Genomic DNA, 21,133 nt, shown 5'->3' with positions numbered 1-21,133 from the left:
AGATCATGGAGCTCATAGAGGCCCATTACTGACCTGTTTTTTTTTTTTTTTTTGCGGAAAGCTGTCGAGTACTAAAGATGCATTGCATGACATTTTATATTATAGAAATATGAGGGAATTTGACTAACAATAACTATATACTTTTACCCATTACACATGTATATGTCTACCATTAAAAAATAAACTTAGATTTGCCAATCACATTTACAATACCACCAGCATATGCTAATGATAGTTGATTGTGCCAGATGCGCGGTATTTGCCTGCTGGCAAGGATTGCATTTAAAAAAAAAACAAATCTAAAGAAAAGATGTCACCAGTTGCAGAATAGGACAAGGCGGGAGGATTTACAGGTGGTATATGTAGTTTCCGTTGATTCTCTAAACTTACAACACTACAAGTAATTCCTCTGGTATTTCAAGGCCCTTTCTTTCAGAGAAAGGGAACAATGTTTTTGGACGCATGACTCTAGACAAATGTGGTGCACTTTGGTGGAATATATCTGCTGCATATGTATTACAAAAAGATTACATTGGAAACCTATATAATTTTTGTATACATCTGCTGCACTTTGTTTTGCCCTGATACATTGACCCCCATAGAGTTCAAGTAAGCCTTTAAAGCTGCAGTTCAGTCTCTATTTTTTTTTACTTCAATAGTTTCATGTGTGCAATCTCTAATTACCTAAAGAACTGTATAGCTCCAGGTCAATTCGTTCTCCATGTATTGATCGGCGAAATTTGGTGACATCATTAGTGAAGGGATCTGTTTTTCTTCTGCTTCTTTCTCTCACTGGAAGCTCATGAATATTCATGAGCACTCCTGCACTGACATGTGCTAGAGGGAGGGCAGGGCTGACAAAGGGGTGTGCCAGGGCTTGTGACAGGACATGAAGGGGCAGTGCCTTATAAATGGTTGTTAAAATAGAATACAAGAAAATTGGTCTTTCAAAGTTGTTTTTTTTTTAAAACAGAAAATGCTAAAAGTATTTTTTCTTACTACAGAACTGATTTATTAAAAAAAAAAAAACACATGCAGGATATTGACTGAACTGCAGCTTTAAATGGGGAGAGAAAAATAGGAGTATCCCAGGCCCTAACCAGAAGCGTCTGCGCTATTAACGGTTAGAAAAGGATACTTCCTGCACTATGTGGTCTTACCTGCTACCCACAGTTTATGTATCCAAAATTGACTCGGGTGCTTTAACTCATCAATGCAAAAGGGATCAGTATAGCAAAAAAAATGTGTTGGTGCAGGAGTGGGCAACTCCAGTCCTCAAGGGCCATCAACAGGTCAGGTTTTAAGGATATCCCAGCTTCAGCACAGGTGGCTCAATCAGCAGCACAGTCAATGACTGCACCAACTGTGCTGAAGCAGGGATAACCTGAAAACCTGACCTGTTGGTGGCCCTTCAGGACTGGAGTTGCCAACCCCTGTGTTAGACATTTTCTTTTTCAAAAGTGGAGTAGAGATAGGACTTTAAAAGGAGCAGGCTCACATAGCAGAAACCACTACAGGAAGCATGTCAAGATGGATTCCTTTAAAAAATACCTGTGCATATCTTACCATTTACACTGGTGGTATTGTCAGGAAGGAGGGGTGGTGTTAACCCCCCCAAGCTTTAACCTAATTAAATATATCTCCCTAATTAGTTCAATGTGGTCCTATACGAGACAGCATTTATATATTTTTATTGATGTGACCGTCAAATCGGATAGGTAAAATATCAATTCTGCACAAGTCTATATATTACATTTAAATAAAAAAATGCTCTATAATGCCAGCATGTTTATACCCAGATTATTTATTTGCTGGAATAACATTTTTGCAGCAACAAGAAAGTGAAAATCTATTTGAAGATATATTTAAATCCTGTCACTAATTTAAATATAAAATGCAGATAATGAACAGTAATTTACCATATCCCCAAGAGATTTATGGAAAAAATAACGGACCACTGGTCTTCGGTCATCTAATTTTCACATTTTTTTTTTGCTTCTGTCAGACTCAACCACACGCAATTTAATAAAAATCCGCACAACCGTAGGATTTCTTGCTCTGAATTATTTTTTAAGTTTGACTGTTTGTGCACCGATCATTTATGCTAAAAGGTTGTTGCATCTACTATGCTTTCTGAAAATAGAAGGCCATACATTGCCGAGTAATCCACACTTAATTTCTATAAAATGGTTTCTATAGTACGTCCATCGCCGCTAACCCTTGCACAAAAATATACTAAACGGCACAAACAGATGAAGAGCAACATGCAACCTCACAAAAGGTGACTAGTGACAGCTCAAGCAAAACAGCTTGTTTCAAAACAGCATTAAAACAAATGAGGCAATTCTAATACAATAAACAGAATATTGCACGTTAGGCCGTCACTTTCAGACAACTGCAATGCATTGTGAAGCAATGGGATGTCCTGCACTCAGCCTGTAAAGGTGTCAGTCTACTTCAAGCCTATCATTGAGTAGAGGGATTACAAAATGTATGCGATCACAAAATGGAACTCTAACCTCAAATGCTTATAATATTCTAGTGTATGTACAATATAGGTCTTTATTTATTTTTTACTTGACCTGTTTTTGCTGGTCTAACGACCAACATCAAATTGTCAAAAATGTATCACCAGTAATTCATGTAATAATTAATTCCCATTTTCTATATAAAAACACCAAATTATACAAAAAATGGTGCATGTATACATTTTTTTAAACACCTTAAAAAAATGCATTACTTTTTCATGTTAATGTTGATAAATTGCAAAATGTGATTTGTATATACATATCTACACACAATTAGCATTTACTTATCATATTGAAAAAAAATTCTTGCATCCTTATTTTAGGTTTTAGATGTAGTCCTAAAACGTTACTTTAGCCATTTATATGCAACTATGTTCTTTTATTGAAATGCCACTCCCCAGTTGCCTGTCTTGGTCACAAATCTCCCCTAGTGCAGGTTCTTTGTTGACTCTCAGTAGCAGAGTTTAAACAGTGGGTGAACAAAGATACTTAGGACAGTCAGAGTTTATTTATAAAATATTTTACCAGGAAGTAATACATTGAGAGTTACCGCTCGTTTTCAAGTATGTCCTGGGCAGAGTTAAGACAAATAATACATGGTTACAAATACAGTTACATAAATGAACAGGGTATACATTATATACAAGACATTGCATGCACAGTTAAAGATAATATATATTATGGGCGTATGAAACAGTTACAGACCAGATTAAAATGTGAGACAGCCTTAGATTTGAAAGAACTTAAACCGGTGGTGGATGTGAGAGTCTCTGGTAGGTTGTTCCAGTTTTGGGGTGCACGGTAAGAGAAGGAGGAACGTCTGGATACTTTGTTGAGCCTTGGGACCGTGAACAGTCTTGGAGTGAATGTATAATTGCTGGGGGTGGTTGTGGAAATTACAATGGCTTTTATGGCATAGCAATTCATAGAGAGAGTGTTCAAGGTGTCCTTTTTAATCTTAAATACAATGAAATAAGCATGTCCATTTAAAAACACAGGTCAGAAGAAATTAAATGTAAAAAAAAAAAGCTACTTTGTCAGTTATCTATTACAGTTAACTCTTTTCTGCCAAAGTGGCATTGAAATTGTTAAATCCATTTGGGATTATTATCTCCTACTCAAACTCAGTTACTTTCAAACTGGTCAAGGCCCTTGAAAGCACCAGAGGGGACAGCAAAGAAAAGCAGAAGTTTGTGAAGTTTCTGCCTGCTGAGAACCTGCCAGCAGCATTGCCAGTGGATGAAGCAGACGCAGTGCAGGCTCTGCAGAAGCTGACACAGCTCTGACTATTCTTGACATGGGGGAGGGTGGGGAGAATAGTGGGGGAAACACTAAATAACAAATCTCATTGTTTGCAGCCAATCATGCAAAGGATTAGGGGGAGGGGGAGTGTTCCCTGGCACTGTGGAGTGAGGGCATTGGGCAGTGCAGGATGCCAGCTTTCTGTAGGATGCCTTGGCTGCTGTTGAGGTGAGGCTGCCTTCCTGTGTTGGCAGAGCCTGACCCGCATGGCCTAGTTCATTTTGAGCATGCAGATTATCTTCTATTCACCACAAAATGGTTTGGGATGGGCACTGCTGGTGCCAGGGGAAGTTACCCCCTGCACAGGATGGGTTAACAATCCTGTGGCTCTTGAGTTAAGCGTGCACAATATTGGACGGATTGGGGATAAATTGCATTCACTAACTATATACTATTTACCGGTAGTACTATTTACTAAATATGGCCCATAATGCACTATCAAACGAATGGGGAGAGAAGCAGGTGCACAAGGACCTGCATAAAAGTATCTAAACATCCAATATCCATTAAAGATGACGAAGATAAATGTGAACTGTACACATACATGTAAACAGACTAACTTACAAGTACAGAAATAAACGTATCTATCTTGATATCTACACACACGGCAGCTGCATATTTTCCCATATGTACATACACATCGTATTCGTTGACAAAAGGGTAAGAGGCGAGTAACAACTCTTTACACTTTTAAAACCTAATCTTGGGTACTCACTCTCCTTATTTCAACAGCATCCTGTAAAATAGCAGCAGCACCCCGAGTTAGGCAGAGGAGTTTCCTGCACCCAAAAGGGCAGACACGAAAGACAGGGCCTCCCTCCACCATATGTTAGGATGTGCAGTCACACAGAATTGGCTCTGATCACAGCAGGTTCACATAGGCTGAATTGACTGCAATGTGGGCCTTCATAACCTGGAGCAAACATATCTGTCCATTTAAGTGACTCTTACCCTGTTTCATCACCAGGTAAAACTAGTCCAAGGTACAAGAGAGACTGATAGGTGCTAGAAACTCCACCACCCATGTGCCTTGTAGGAATAAAAATCAGGCATCATTATCACATTTAGTTTGGAATATGGAGAATATGTGGCATTTAACTAGCAGATTGTAATAATGAAAAAAGGGTATGTGCCCAAAAAGGTCATCTACAGGGCACTGCAAAGATGTGTCAAAACCAAGTCCCAGAAAACTATCCTCAAACCGAAAACTTTTTACAAAGTCAGAGAAAGGGAGTATTACGCCTGATACACTAGTAGTATTAATACAATTGTTTTACCAGGAATACATTGAAAGTTACCTCTCGTTTTCAACTATGTCCTGGGCACAAAGTTATACAATACATGGTTACATAAAAATAAGGTTATACTGTCATTTATATAGTATATAAAGCTCATGAGAGAGAAGTGGGTATATACATGACGTATAAAAGAGGAGCAATATAAATCTGAACACATGCATAGGCAGCCACCTAAACTGCTGAGCACACTAAGAATCAATAGCACCATTTCCAGTGGTGCACAGTAAGAAATTCCAAGTGTCACTAGGTCATAGTGGATACATAATACCAACACAAGAAACACAAATTAGACTACTAGACTAGGGATTTGGGTCCCTATAATAATAATCCCTTTAAGCAACCAAAACGTTTACCTCTATGCTGGGAAATACATTAACTCAATTCATTCCACCCGATGCATGAACATTCACAGAGAGAAAAGTGAATGTGTACACCCGACATACCTGAAGTGGAGGGGGCTGTCTCATACATGTCCCACCAACACATGTATGTGACAGTGGGGTCTATGAAATGTACATAAAGTGCTGTTTATATGGCTGACAAGAGACCGTGTGACAGCTGGTGTCTTCCGTAAAGGAGGTGGGTGAGGATGCAGCCCCGAGGTCCGTCCAATACCGACACAACCGTCTCTCCGTGCATTATATTGCGATCTATGCAGCTACCCCCCTCCCCCCCCCCCGGGCCTCGCCGCTCACTCCATCCAACCCCCCTCCACCCCCCCACGCCTCGCCCTCTCCCACCACCCCAACCCCCCTGGGCCTCGCCGCTCTAATTCCCCCCGAACCCCCCCCCCCCCCCCCCCCGGGGCCTCGCCGCTCTCTCCCACTCCCGGGCCTCGCCGTCCTCCACGGGCCTCTCCGCTCTCACCTGTGTGTGTTTGTTTCAGGTCTCCGGCCTCCTCTCTCGCGGGGGTCTCCGGCCTCCTCCCCTGGTCTCCGCGGGTTATTTCCGGAGTCCCGGTGGGTGTCAGGCGGGAGGAGGAGGGAACTGGATCCCGCTTCGTGACGGCGGGCGTTGAAATAAAAACAATGTGGGTGCGGGCGGTGGCGGACACCGGAGAGAGGCCGCGGAGAAGACGGACTGGAGACAGAGCAGGAGGGCGCCCGTTAGCGGGATGCGGAGTGGGCGGGACGCGGGACAGACACAGGAATTACTCTATCCAGGGAGGAGGAAGGGAAAAAAACCGACAGTCTGACTTCCTGTGCCCGCCGGAAGTCCCGCCCCCTCTCTCTCCCGCTGCCGATTGGGCGTCGTCGGTGGGGTGGGCCTGGGGACGCCGCGGCCCCTCGCGCACTGCGCCTGCCGCCCGCGTGACGCAGGGAACCGCCGTCGACGTCACGGGGAAGTCCGGCGGCGCAGGGTGGGTGGTGTCTGGCTGACTCCTGCAGGAGTCTCCTCCCTCCGCTTTTATTTCTCTAGCTGCACCTGTCCTAGCAACAGATGACGCTAAAGGGCGGTGGGAGCTTATTGGTATATCGCAGCTTGGTTCGCGCGCTCGTCCTTTTTTTTTTTATTCCGTCTCGCGGTGGTAACGGTGACGTGGTTTGAATTTTACCGCCTCGCGCCCCTCTGAAAGTTCCACGATGGAACGTCCCTGCGTTGTAACCGGCGGGCTCAAGTCGCGTGTGGGTGTGGCCGCGTGATACGGGGCGGGAGTAAGCGCGTTCCCGCCAACTCATACGCAGAGCGATAAAGTGGCGCGCGGTTCCCGAGCTTCACAAGGGTGACCAACAATGGCAGCCATTGCGCTTGTGTCTGAGGCATTGACCTGCAGGGCTATGTCTTGTCTCTTATTTCTCCTTGGTCCAAGCTTGTTACAAAACTCTCAGTATAAACACAGCACTAGGTAAAGTGAAAACTCATCTTCAAAAGGGGAAGTTGTCTCAAATCTGGGGAACATGGCTATTCCAATAAACTTAAAGCAGCAGCAGTTCAGGCAATATCCTACATGTGTATTTTTTTTGTTTGTTTTTTAAATAATAAATCAGTTCTGTACTATGAGAAAATACTTGAAGCATTTAAAAAAAAAAGTTTTAAAGACATTTTTAATGTTTCTATAATGTAGGAGGCATTTCAAAAGTGACAGCCTCTTCCCCTTCTGATCTTGAGCCCCGCCCTCTCTCTAGCAGTGAACCAATTGCATCTAGTAACTGCCCAGTCAATCATATTCTAGGAACTATATTGCCCACAATGCTGTGGACGAACTGAGTTAAATAACCCTGAGCAAGCAATCTATTACAGTTGGTTACAGGAGAACGGATCGATCTGCAGCTTAGCTAATCACTTGTCAGTGTGTAGATTGTATTGATGCACATATTGAATGGGAAAAGAAAATATATATTTGTTAAAAACGGCAGCTTGAACTGCAGCTTTTACCTACAAATTCAACGGTTCTGTTAAATCAGGCACAGTTGGCATACTTAAATCATAATAGAAGTATATTAGTATTTTATCTGGTAGTGTTAGGACTTGCGAACGGGTGTCTGCCTTGTCGTGGCTCGCAAGCTTACAACGCTTTGGCCAAAGGGTTAAACTAAATGACCCTTTTTCAAGAGAATATATAAGTATTTTACTGTGTATTTCTGTCATGTTGGATGTAGCATTGGGCTTCTCTGTCGTCTGTTGTATACATATGCCACGCTCAATAGCACTCCATTTTGACACTTAAATACATACATATATTTTGTGGGGGGTCAGGCGTTCCCAAAAAGAGCTCTCTGGGGTTTTGTGTTTTGTTAACCTATTTTCAGCTGTTGGAGGTTAGTGGCTCCTCCTTCCCAGGTTTTAAGTTCGCCCCTCCCCACTTCCCAAGTTAGTAGGTCCTTTCATTCTGCTGGATATAGACCCACTGTGGTCTTTCTTCCTCCTAATAGAGGTATATTAGTATTTTATCTGGTAGTGTTAGGACTTGCGAACGGGTGTCTGCCTTGTCGTGGCTCGCAAGCTTACAACGCTTTGGCCAAAGGGTTAACCTAAATGACCCTATTTCAAGAGAATATATAAGTATTTTACTGCGTATTTCTGTCATGTTGGATGTAGCATTGGGCTTCTCTGTTGTCTGTTGTATACTTAAATCATGCTTGAATTTGTTGTGTTTCAGCCCTTACAATTCCACAATTTAGCTTCTGTTAAATATTTTGAAATTCATCCTTGTTGTTCTGGGATTTGTAGTCCTCATATGCAGGACTACAAATGTCATAATGATTAATAATAAAGTGTTATAAACTAGGACAGTATCCCTGTTATAAACTAGGAGAGTATCAAGCAGTCCTACAATGCAAAGTTTAGTTAAAAGTATGCTATGTTTCATGTGCTGCTGGCAATGACATGGGGAGATATTCCACCAGTGGGACAATGTGAAAGTATATAGATTTATATATCGGCCCCCAATAAAAAGCAATATCATTTTATGGGGGGATTGAGCCCTCTGCACCAAGGCTTCACTAGGTATTGTTGTTTAGGAAATTAGACTATTTCTAAACAGATGGTAAGATTGGTAAATGGCCAACTTTTCAACCAAAGTATGGTGGTAAGTGGGGCTGCAGTTCGAACCACTTAAGTATCAAAGGAGCCTGCAAAGTACTCTAAATTCTAAAGAATAAATTCAAGGCATCAGTGTATTACGGCATCTTGTTTCAAGAAGATGCAGCAGTTAGTTTGTTTACCCTTGAAGAGGTTGAGTGAGAGGTAGGGTACAGTATGAGAATGTCCTCTCCATTAGAGACGGGCGGAACTGAAAATCCAGTTCCGGGCTTTCCGTTCAAAATCCGTTACGCGGTGTAAAATCCGTTGACAGATTATTCCAGTTTCAATCCATACGGATTAATCCAAAACCGCCATTGGATACAATCCAGGCGGATTTTTACGAATCTGATTCCCCGGTTTCCATAGTTCGTTACGAGATTGTTAAAAATCCACACATGGATTAATCCGCAGAGAGAGAGATATCCCCCTCCCACAGATTTATAGCAGAGAAAATGCAAAAAATGCATAGAGTAGCGCACTGCCCAGAAAGGTGGTGTAAAACATGAAAAATGTATTGCCCAACCAGCATAACAAAAAAGGAGATGTGGAGAAGGTGTTGGAGAGTCCACACCTCCTTTTCTGTTATGCTGGTTGGGCAATACATTTTTCATATTTTACACCCCCTGTCTCCCATCTTTCTGGGCAGTGCGCTGCTCTATGCATTTTTTGCATTTTCTCTGCTGTGCTGATCTTTACCTGCAGCTGGACACGCCCTCAAGGGACTTCATTTGGCTGAAGGAGTGGGTAAAATACAAAGACGATTACTTGATTGATGACAAGATTTACTACAAACTTTGGTGAGTTTTCTTTGGACTTTTATTGCACAACTGTCTCCAATGAGGTGCAGCGAAGTGAGATCATCATTTTTTCTGTTACCTTCAGGAGACTTGAACAAGTTGAAATTATCATTACTCACCTAGTAGTATACCCACACCTACTAAGGAAAGCCATTGTTCCATGATATTTGTGATGGATAATTACTGAATTCATTCCTGGCACTATTGGAGCACCCATTACTCTATATATTCTGGACTGTTTACTCCCACGAATTTAGTCTGAGTGCTCATTTTTAACAATCCGACCACGGATTATTAATCTGCCATGTGGATTGTCAGTGATTGAAAAAAAAAACGTAAAAAGGCAGATCGACCTTTTTGGTACTGATTCGCGGATCCAACTTCGCAAAAAAAAAAATGCCCTTCTCTATTCTCCATTCTCCATCCAGGAAGCTTCCATGGAGATGTTTGTCAGTCGTGTTGATCTACTAACATAAATTCATATTAAACACTACAACAGAAGATGTTTGCTTCTTAACATAAAGTTGGAGTAGTGCTTTATTTGGTCACCTTTTGTTTATATAGATTACACACCGTATGTTTCTTCCCCACAATGGGAGATTGAACTCAAATATCAACCCTAACGGGACACAAATTCTCGTTTTCTAGGAGATCGGGTTAACTGCTCTGTTGGGCTCGATCGAAGTGTGAGATGTGGAGTCTATTTGACTTCTGTTTTCCGTCAGCCCGGGGCAGTGGTGGTCATGTTTTCCATTGCCTACCCCAGAGGGTGAAAAAAGGATCATACAGTTCTCTTAGAGAAGGTAAGGGGAGGTTTTCCTGTGTTGTCATTTCTTGCCCTCTAGCAGGACAATGAGCGACTTATGAGAGATTACATTCTTAGCCAAACAATATTTCTTAGTGTTGATGGTATCTCAAGCCAAACTTGTGAGATGTGGATCAAAGCCAGCATTGATTAGCTTGAGATGTTGGCGTGTCCTGACTAAAGCTTTTTTTTTAAGCAGTTGCAAATGTATTTTCCTTTACAAGTATCCAGTTTAATTTGTATAGCACTCGGTGCTCTCATCCTCCCACATCTTCCCTGTACAGAAAAAAAGTATCAAAACTCTACATAAACACACAATGATTGCACTGATGCTGCTTGTTAGTCAGGAATTTGACATCAGAATTGATTAAGAAATTAGGGTGAAAGTGTAAATGGCTGCAGTTTTTTAGACTCATCTTCTTTTTTTTTTGATCAATGATAGAATGGAAGTCTGGCAGATGCCCCTTGAGAGTTACTGAAGATCAGAGCCAAAACATAATTGAACTTTATTTGTAAGCAAAAGAAAATCCATACGGGCCTGAGGCGTTCAGGGTTAGGAGGATCTTCACTTTCCCCACCTGGTCTATCCACAGTAACAGCTTAGATTCATATATATATATATATATATATATATAGCCATGCATAATAATGGTATATTGCTTTCCTCTCTGTTGGCAGTAAGTCCTGGTAAGAACAGGTATGCCAGCAGTAGTTATTGAGGTTTCCCCTCATCCAATGGTGAGGTGCCCTATGTATAGAGGGGAGTGGCTGTATGCTCTGAGTCCCTGGATAGTGACATCAGGGATGCGCCTGCCTCCTGAAGTATATAAGGCACAACACAGTTAGTTAGTTTGGTTCTGCAAGTGTCCTAGCAGCAGTGGAAAGCTGTTAGGAAGTTGTATTGTCCTGCATAAGGGATTGTAGGAACACTTTGTGACCCTAGTGACGTAACTAGCGGTCCGGGTTGACCAATCAGCCTGTCTAGCCACTCTGTGTCTAGGGACCTGGCACAGAGAGGGTCTCCCTAGGAGAAGAGGGAACCCCACTTCAATTCAGGAGGGCGTACCTGGCGAAGGGACAGCACGGAAGAATGTGCGGCTAGAGCCGGTAGCTGCATGTGGCAGTCTGCCACATCACCGTCTGCAATAAAGATGCCCTGTTTAAAGATACCCCCACTGTGTGAGTGTGAAATTACTCGCAAGTGGATGGCACCATCAAGAAGGAGTTCCTCACCAGGACCATCTCCCTGCGGAAGCATAGACCCTGATGAGGTGGAGGCGCTGCACATGATGTAAGTTGAACTCGCACCCACTACCTCAGCTACCTGCCTGCTGAATATCCCCTATTAACATCAAGCGGTAGACTCAGGAGTCCTGTTGCCTACAGGTGCACCACCACACACACACGTAATGGGAGTTGGTTAATACAAGTACCCGGGCCAATGTGAGATTGGGGGGGGGAAACCTGTTACAATTGGAGGCGCTGCTGAGAGATATATACCTATCAACAGGACAGGCACGCTAGGAAACAGGGAAAGTGTATACTGCCACTTTGTGCTGCGTGGGGAAGGAACCGCAGGGAGACCCTGGGAACCTGAGAGGAGTGAGTGGGTCTGGAGAGGGGCTATAGCTGTCCGAGTCACCTTGAGGTCGCGCTAGGGGTAGGACGCCTGAAGGGATAGACTGGTAACTAGGTCAGGAATCCTGGAGAGGGTCTGCACTAGGCTGACTAAGAGAGGTAGACGCCCAAGTACTGCATGGGAGCCCCAGAGTACTCTAGCCATTCCAGATCACTTACCAAAGGAAGCACAGACTGGGAGAAGGAGATACAGTAGACACTGTGAGCCTAGCCTGAGGTAGTGCAACACGAGTTAGACATATGTTAGGTACACGAGGTGGTGCACACGGCATGTTTATTGTACGGATGTGGTAGCTGCCCAGCAGAGGGGAGCTCCATGTACAGTAACCCGGTATACCGTGAGCAAGAAGTGACCGTCGGAATGGAGGATCTGCAAGGAGCAGAAGGTCCAGGATGTCGGGAAGAGGAGGGACAACAAGCTACATGAGAGACTCTTGTGTGTTTGCTATGGAATGGCGTGAAAGCCGTGGCTGCGCCGTGTTTGTCATGCTTTTGTTCTCAGGATGATACCCCTGAGAATAGTGAGAACGACAGTCTTGCGCGATGGGAGGAACGAAATGGACTTTGTTACACACCAATTAACAAACAGCCAGACGCTACCTCAAATGGGAAAAAGGACAGTACTTACCAAAATGGCGGTTCCCGCGTTCCCAGGACACCGCGTGGGCCAGCTGCAGAAAGCCTTGCAACTCTGCAGTTTGCAAATTGTTGGCCAGGATTGGCGGCAACGAGGAAACTCCACCCAGTTGGGGAGTTTGGCGCGAAAGCCGGAGCCGCGCCCTCATGGACGATGACTCACTCAGCCCCAGTGCTGGGTCAGCCTACATAGAGGAGAGACATCCCCCTAGTTTCAACCAGGGGGAGTGGTCTAAAGTTCCACCGGATGCTGATGGAGGAAGTGGGGGGAAGCACAGATCACCCATCCCCTGCACTTCAGTTGCGAAGAGCCATCGATCACTACAGACCACTAGGAAGAGTGCTCCCGTTGGTGACCATGGCTGAGCAAGCGGAGAAAGTGGAACAGAGTCCCTTAATATCCACCCACCCCTACTCGGCTCCAGGAGGCTTCCTGATCATCCGAGTGGAAGGTATGGAGACAGTGGTCTGTCTCTGCCTGCAGTGCAGACTGCCTGGTGGAGCCGTGGGCAGGGAGGCCCGATGCCCTCACTGTAGCTTACAGTACATGTGGCCCATGACGACGTTTATGCCGATACAAACTGTGGGGATGAAACATCCTACCCTGACGTTGGCAGCGGAGCTTCCAGGTGCCCTGTGGAGGGAGAATACCGATTCCGTGGAGCCGGAACCGGACCGGGTTCTCCAGCCGGGGAAGCCCAGTCATCGCAAAGGTGACCGTAAAGGAGCCCCTAGATGGTCCCCTACCGGAATACCCAGACCGAACTGCAAAATAGAGTCCTCGGACGAGGAGTGTGCCAGGCTGGCAGAGGCACAGGACTTGCTGGAGGAGTACCATGCTACTGGTATTCCGTGGCGAGACGCCATTCCTCGTGGTGTGGAGACACGAAGCCGTGTGTCTCCAGTGCCGCGACAACCCGATCGCCGGAGTCCCCCTGCCGTGGTGACTAGCGGATCGGAAGGAGGTCGATCCACCCCGACCCCGCGGAGCAGCAGGTTAACGCCGTGTTCACTGCAGATCCCGAAGTTGGAAGCGTGCGAAGAGCGGAACCAGGGTCAAGCTGGACCGCACAGCAGAAGGGCGTTGCCGGATATCCTCGTGGAGGAAGAGGTCTCGCTTGGGGACCCAACCCAAGATGGCGTCGCAGCACGTGCGGATCCCGAGGCATTTCCGGACGGCCAGAGCGGTGACGAGTGGGAGGCAGTGGCGCCTCTACAGTCGACCAGGGGGAGTCGATCCTCTACGGACAGTCGACGGAGCGGGCGCTTGAATCGGAGCTCGAGAGGACCCGCTACCGATGGATCGAATGGACATTATGGTGCACGTGAGTCCGGTGTTACGGAAGAGCAGGCCGTAACCCTGCCGGCACCTACCGTCCATTCCCATCCCCCAACCCCGTCCATTCCCATGGTTAGCCCCAAGGCCCTAGTTCAAACCCCCGTCCCTGTCACCTGTCCCTTTGGGTCGACATCTAGTCTGGGTATGTCAGGGGATTCCCGGGGTCCTATCACCGAACGGACTGGAAGCCTGGACTGGGGAACATCTGATGATGGATCGGAGGGTGGAGGGAGAGTTTCACCAAGAGGTTCCATTGTTAGCGCACTGAGTCGTGAGGGCGGACATTGGTCGCAAAGAAAGGAACGTGTTGGGCGATCTGAGGGTACTTCGGGGGTATCCTCGGGCGGCCCTGATGATGAGGAGGAGCCGATAGAACCTAGCTCCGAGGAAGTAAGGGAGACTAGGTGGTGGGCACCATTATACGAGGGGTATGTCGCCTGGATCGACCGCACTCATTTCCTGCTAGAGAGGGAAGGGGTGGTTGATCACTGGTGGGCTCCCGGAGATTTTGATGATGAGGCATACCTTAGGGCCCTAAGGGTAAGATGGGATCGCATCCAGGGAGGCCTTATTACCCCAAAGGGATCAGCAGGGTTGGATGACCCGGTAGAATCGGATGAGCCCCTGTCATGGGTGTTGCCAGGAGCGGCTGGGAAAAGTAAATTGACCAGGACTTGCCGAGCTGAACGGGCTATCGCAGCTCAGTATAAGCGATCGCATGGGCTCGAATACCCGTATGTACCCGAACCTCTAATGAGAGAAATTGAGGAGAACCGAGAAAGTTGGCTCAAAAACGATATTGAGTACTATATTGTTAATAAGGGAGGGGCCATTAAGGGGATTCAGGCCGAGCAGAGGGTGTCCCAATTCATGCGGGTCTGGAAGATAGGACGCAGTGTGTATATGCACAAGGTGGTATACTGTAACGAGCGGGGGTTACCACGAGAATACAGTGTAACCGTTCATGATGCAGCGGGGCGGGAGGTAAAGAAGCCAGACCCTCGACACTATTATTAGGTCCGCAACGAGTGGTCTGCCTTTATTCTTTACATGTTTACTGCTGGTCGGTGAGCGGGTGTTATATCATTATTATGTGAAGTGATAATGTTTAAATACTAAGTTGTGTGTTCTTTTTCAGTGTTTCCTGGAGCAAGGTACACTAAATTTAGGACCCAGCCAGGACGGTGGGGATTCACCAGGGGGAGTATATAGCCAGTGTTCGACAAACCTATACATTTACTCGCCCGGGGCGTGTGGATTTAAACCCCAGGCGAGTAAATATTGGCCCAAGCAGCACACATGTTCATTTTTTTAAATTTCCCCCGTTCGCGCTGAAAATTTTCCCTGCTCGCGCTGAAAAAAAAAACCTCCCCTACCTGACTTCTGATTGGCGCGCGCTCCCAGGCTTTGTGGGCGCGCGGCCAGGCTCTATAAGAGCCCGCCCCCAACGAGCAGCCATTCTTTCCGGCCGGAGCTCTTGGAGAGTAAGTAAGTACGATCCAATTCTCCGTCTTGCGGCCTCGCTGCTGCTTCCCTGCAAGCCCCCTTACTCCCCGTGCGAGGCAGGTGTTCCCCCTTCTCGGCATGTCCCCGCTTAACTTGGCAAACAGCAGATTGTAGTGAGGGTGTTCCCCCTTCTCGGCATGTCCCCGCTTAACTTGGCAAACAGCAGATTGTAGTGGGGGTGTCCCCCACTTCTCGGCATGTCCCCGCTTAACTTGGCCAACAGCAGATTGTAGTGGGGGTGTCCCCCCCTTCTCGGCATGTCCCCGCTTAACTTGGCCAACAGCAGATTGTAGTGGGGGTGTCCCCCCTTCTCGGCATGTCCCCGCTTAACTTGGCCAACAGCAGATTGTAGTGGGGGTGTCCCCCCTTCTCGGCATGTCCCCGCTTAACTTGGCCAACAGCAGATTGTAGTGGGGGTGTCCCCCCCTTCTCGGCATGTCCCCGCTTAACTTGGCCAACAGCAGATTGTAGTGGGGGTGTCCCCCCTTCTCGGCATGTCCCCGCTTAACTTGGCCAACAGCAGATTTTAGTGGGGGTGTCCCCCCTTCTCGGCATGTCCCCGCTTAACTTGGCCAACAGCAGATTGTAGTGAGGGTGTCCCCCACTTCTCGGCATGTCCCCGCTTAACTTGGCCAACAGCAGATTGTAGTGGGGGTGTCCCCCACTTCTCGGCCTGTCACGGCGTCCCGTGTGTGTGTGCATGGGTGTGTGCATGGGTGTATGTGTGTGTATGTGTGTGTGTGCATGGGTGTGTGAGTGTGTATGCGTGTGTGTGTGTGTGTGTGTGTATGCGTGTGTATGCGTGTGTGTGTGTGTGTGTGTGTGTGTGTGTGTGTGTGTGTGTGTGTGTGTGTGTGTGTGTGTGTGTGTGTGTGTGTGTGTGTGTATGGGTGTGGGCATAGGTGTGTGTGCATGGGTGTGGGCATAGGTGTGTGTGCATGGGTGTGTGTTTGTGTATGCAAGGGTGTATGTGTGTGTGTGCATGTGTGTGTATGCATGGTTGTGTGTGTGTGTGTATGTGTGTGTGTGTGCGTGTGCGTGTATGCAATGTGTGTGTATGCATGGGTGTGTGTGTGTGCATGGGACAGTGTGCCTCCCCCCCACCCTGCCGCCTCCCCAAAGATTACACTAAGCCCAGCTATCTTCATGACGGCGCAGCCGCCGCATGAGGTGTGGTGGGGGGGGTGGATATGCCGGTCTGCACCCCCGACCACTAGCTTCATGCCGTGCGGGACATGCCGGCGAGGGGAGCAGGGCAGTGGCGGCCATGGCGGGGCTGACTGTCCCATGGGGAGCCCGCTGGGGACGTGCCTCCCACCCACCCTGCCACCTCCACAAAGCTTCCACTACGCCCGAGTGAGGTATGGGTGGGGGGGGGGGGGGGAGGAGGGAATGCCGGCCTGCCCAGCCTTTCTCAGTTAGTATTTTAGCCCATCCAAAAAATAAAAAGGCAGGTTATAATTAAAACTATAAAGAGGGTCTTTTGGGGGGGGGCCCGTGAGGAAGGAGGCCCCGCCGGACGGGAGGTGCCAAAGGGGTGGTGCTCCCGGCCGCATACACTGCTAAATAAAACATTGTTTGGTTGATTGTAACAATTTCTTATGCTGTCTACAGTTATTCCTAATGTATTTGTCCCATTCTACACCCAGTAACCCAGTCAGTAACCCAGTCAGTCAGTAACCCAGTCACTCAGTCACTCACCCAGTCAGTCAGTTACCCAGTCGGTCTGTCAGTAACCCAATCAGTCACTCACCCTGTCACTCAGTCAGTCAGTTACCCAGTCAGTCACACACCCAGTCACTCAGTCAGTCAGTAACCCAGTCAGTCACTCACCCAGTCAGTCAGTTACCCACCCTATCACTCAGTCAGTCACCCATTCAGTCACTCAGTCAGTTACCCAGTCACACATACCCAGTCACTCAGTAACCCAGTCACTCAGTAACCCAGTCACTCAGTAACCCAGTCACTCAGTCACTCACTCAGTCACTCAGTCACTCACTCAGTTACCCAGTCAGTCTGTCAGTAACCCAGTCAGTCACTCACCCTGTCACTCATCCAGTCAGTCAGTCACTCAGCCAGTTACCCAGTCACACACACCCAGTCACTCAGTCAGTAACCCAGTCACTCAGTAACCCAGTCACTCAGTCAGTCACCCATTCAGTCACTAGCCAGTTACCCAGTCACAGTAACCCAGTCAGTCAGTCACTCACCCAGTCAGTCAGTTACCCAGTCAGTCTGTCAGTAACCCTGTCAGTCACTCACCCTGTCACTCAGTCAGTCATCCATTCAGTCACTCAGCCAGTTACCCAGTCACACACACCCAGTCACTCAGTCAGTCAGTCACCCAGTTAAACAAGTAGTCAGCGGTCTACACATAAGAATGTATTGAGGCTTTAAAATAATTTCTAACTTTCTTTGTTCCAGATCTGATTAGAAAGCTTCTACCAGGATACTCGGAATCCCCCCTAACGCAGAAGACAGGTAGGGAATTTCTGCATTCGTGTGTATTTGCTGATAGTCACTTATATTCGCAAACCTGTCGGCATTTGGTTAATATGAAGAAGCACAGTAGTTTCCCATTATCCAAGAATTGGCTTCACTGTGGAGCAGCTCACACACCCACCACCCCTCCCTGATCTTAACGCTGCGGGAACAGTGCAGCTGAGCATGCTATGTAATGAAAGCAAATAATGACGGCTATGCTTGTGCGACACTCACCGAAGCCCAGCGCTTGTAGAGACAATTTATCACGTGACCATACTGTGAATAATCTGTGTGGAGGGGGATGGGAGACTTCACCCACTGCGCCGTATCATCTGATCACACTTTGCTATAAAGATTTAAAATGCCTTCACTAAGTGTTTTGATTTCTTTATCTCTGGGTGGAGGAGTGGGGTGGTTTTTGAGAGTTTACTGTCATTTATATTGCATGTTAACAAGCTTCACAGTCCGTGCTGTTACATGCCGATCTAGTACTGTACTCTGGAGGGGGAAGGAGGCAAATAGTTGCTGTGTTCTGATCCACATTTTAGATATCAGCGTGGAACCACCATCTGCCTTCCAGCACCCATTTGCCTTCCAACGCCCATCCTCTGCCTGCACTGATTTTGGCTTCACGTAAGTGTTCCATACAGTATACTGACTTCACAATGTTTGCCAATCATTCCATCTTTACAAATTGAAAGATCTTTTTCTACATTTTAGGTATCAGCCTGGTCGCACCAATCAGCCTGAACCCAACATCTGCCTTCCAGCACCCACTGTCTGCCTGGAACCAACATCTGCAAAGATGAGCAACAAGACAAGACAAACTTCACTCCTCATGTTTTTTGGAGATAAAAACCAGGGACCATCACAGCGTGTTAACCAAACAGAGACTGTAGAAGATACTCCTCCAGATCAAGACACTCCGATAGCAACAAAGTTAATCCATAAAAGAAGAATTTTTCAAGACAGTTGGCTCGAAGATTTCACATGGTTAGAATATAACAAGGAATCAGATGTTGCATCATGTATTATCTGTTCGAATGTTGCTCATAAGACTGACGTTACGCCGCCTACACACATACGACACATTTTCAATGCACCATTTAAATTAGAAACTTTCAAATATCATGTAAAGTCTTCTCTACATATCAAGTTTGCCAAAATTTTGAGTGCACAAAAAAATCCAGAAAGCACACCAATGGGGCTATGTGTAAAAAAGATGGAGAAGGAAATGTTTCAACAAATGTGTGTTGTTTTCAATTCTGCTTATTATATAGCTAAAACCAATAAACCATTCAGCGACATAAAAGATCTGTTAAATTATACACGCAAGCTTGGCGTTCATGTTCTCGAACAATATAGTAACGATAAGCGGTGTGCAGAATTTGTCAAATTTATTGCCGAAAAAATAAGAAATGACATTGTCGCTGAAGTTAAAAGTAGTTCATTCTTCAGTGTATTACTGGATGGTTCCACTGATAAATCAACAACAGAACAACTTATAATGTATATGAAATATTGTAAGGACGGCTGCATTAAGGAAAAAATTTTAAGCATAGTTCCATTACAAATTGGTACTGGCCAAGGATATTTTGATGCACTTCAAGAAGAGTTACTTAAATATGGTCTTCACTGGCGAAACTGTTAGCAGTTGGTAGGCTTAGGGACAGATGGAGCTGCAAGCATGTTAGGCAGTGTTAATGGACTTGCAGCAAAAGTTAAACATGATGTGAAACATTTGATTTCTGTGCACTGTGTAGCTCATAAATTACAGTTATGTGTGCTGAAATCTGTGAAAGATGCTACTTACATTTCCAAAGTAGACAATGTTCTGATTGGGCTTTTTAAATTTTATGGAAGTTCGCCCAAAAGGCAAAATGAACTTGAAAAAGTTGCTACATCTTTGTCTGCTACAATTTTAAAAGTTAAACATATTAATCAAATTCGATGGGTCTCAAGCAAAATTGGAGCTCTCAAATCTCTTGTTGCTGATTGGAAGTCATGTGTTGTTCATATGAAAGCTATTGTACAATCTCGAAAAACAGTGGAATCCAACCAGTGCAAGGGATTTCTGAAGATGCTCCAAAAATTTAGGTTCTTAATAACCGTACATTTCTTACTTGATTTTCTTCCAATTTTTAAAAAGTTGTCCCTAATTTTCCAGCGAGAGAGTCTGCTACTGAGCAATGTTAAATTGCATGTAGAGCAAGCATTGTTTTCACTAGAGAAATTGGGACATACGGTAGGTGAGGTAGAGAAAACATTTCTAGACAATATATCTATGTCTGGAAAATTTCAAGAAGTGGAATTATCTGACCTACCGCAGGGAAAATTGGAGTATGAACAAGACAGAAATGCATTAATTAAAGCAGGCATAAAATGTTTAAATGAAAGATTTTTGGACAATTGCTGCAAAGTATATGGTGCCTGTTCCATTTTTGATACGGTTTCGTGGCCGTCTGGTACTGATCTAATACATTATGGTGAATCTGAGATGAAGGTGCTCACTAGTCACTTTCATCATTTGATATCTGAAGATCCTCTAGCAAATGTTACAGAAGCTATTATTTCTGAATGGTATGAAATTAAAGTTTTATGTAAGCATTTGAAGCTAGAGGATATTCTGAAATCAACACAATCACAAAAGGACAGGTTTCCGTTATTCATTAAGTTGCTTTCTATTATTGCAGTCCTTCCCACATCAACAGCATCATGCGAAAGGGGTTTCAGCGTCATGAATTCAATTAAATCAAAAAAAAGATCCAAACTACAGACTTCAAGTTTAGGTGATCTCTTGACAATATCAATTAATGGACCACCAATTGATTTGTTCCAACCAGACTGTGCCATTGATAACTGGTATTTTTCAAGCAAAATGCGTCATTTGAACGGTCATGCAAGTAGAGCAACTTAATTTATGTTGACTGTACAAAAATAATTCCACTTCTTTCTGTTTCTGTATAAATAAAATAAACGTATGTCAAAAACTAATCTTATTAGTTCTTACTAAGAATTTATTAAATTTGCAATGGGGTGGAGCTAGGGGCGTGGCTAGGGGCGTGGCTAGGGGCGAGTAGATTTTTTGGGTGGGCGAGTAGATTTTTGGGTGATTTGTCGAACACTGTATATAGCCATGCATAATAATGGTATATTGCTTTCCTCTCTGTTGGCAGTAAGTCCTGGTAAGAACAGGTATGCCAGCAGTAGTTATGGAGGTTTCCCCTCATCCAATGGTGAGGTGCCCTATATATAGAGGGGAGTGGCTGTATGCT

The 21,133-nt window shown here is 45.5% G+C and overlaps 2 protein-coding genes across 5 annotated transcripts in view; one reads left to right on the top strand and one right to left on the bottom strand.

Annotated features, from left to right (window-relative positions):
• Window positions 1–6,428, bottom strand: part of LARP4B (La ribonucleoprotein 4B) — an 84,937-nt gene extending 78,509 nt beyond the window's left edge. For 2 of the 4 annotated variants that reach the window (XM_075587803.1, XM_075587804.1), the window contains exon 1: window positions 5,996–6,426. The gene's annotated coding sequence lies outside the window, so the exon portion shown is untranslated. Of the gene's footprint in view, window positions 1–5,995 lie in introns of all 4 variants that reach the window. The other 2 variants (XM_075587802.1, XM_075587801.1) reach the window with 2 other exon arrangements.
• An 11,838-nt stretch (window positions 6,429–18,266) lies between these two features.
• On the top strand, window positions 18,267–19,904 carry LOC142488795 (zinc finger protein 862-like). Its single transcript, XM_075589148.1, has 2 exons — window positions 18,267–18,491; window positions 18,579–19,904. Exons 1-2 carry the CDS (start codon window positions 18,304–18,306, stop codon window positions 19,507–19,509), a joined length of 1,119 nt encoding a protein of 372 aa, XP_075445263.1. The 5' UTR covers window positions 18,267–18,303; the 3' UTR covers window positions 19,510–19,904.
• The last annotated feature ends 1,229 nt before the right edge of the window (window positions 19,905–21,133 follow it).

Source organism: Ascaphus truei, chromosome 2 (genome assembly GCF_040206685.1).
Source record: "Ascaphus truei isolate aAscTru1 chromosome 2, aAscTru1.hap1, whole genome shotgun sequence".
NCBI lineage: Eukaryota > Metazoa > Chordata > Amphibia > Anura > Ascaphidae > Ascaphus > Ascaphus truei.
Note: the sequence above shows the minus strand (reverse complement) of the source record. Positions and strands in the feature narration are given on the sequence as shown.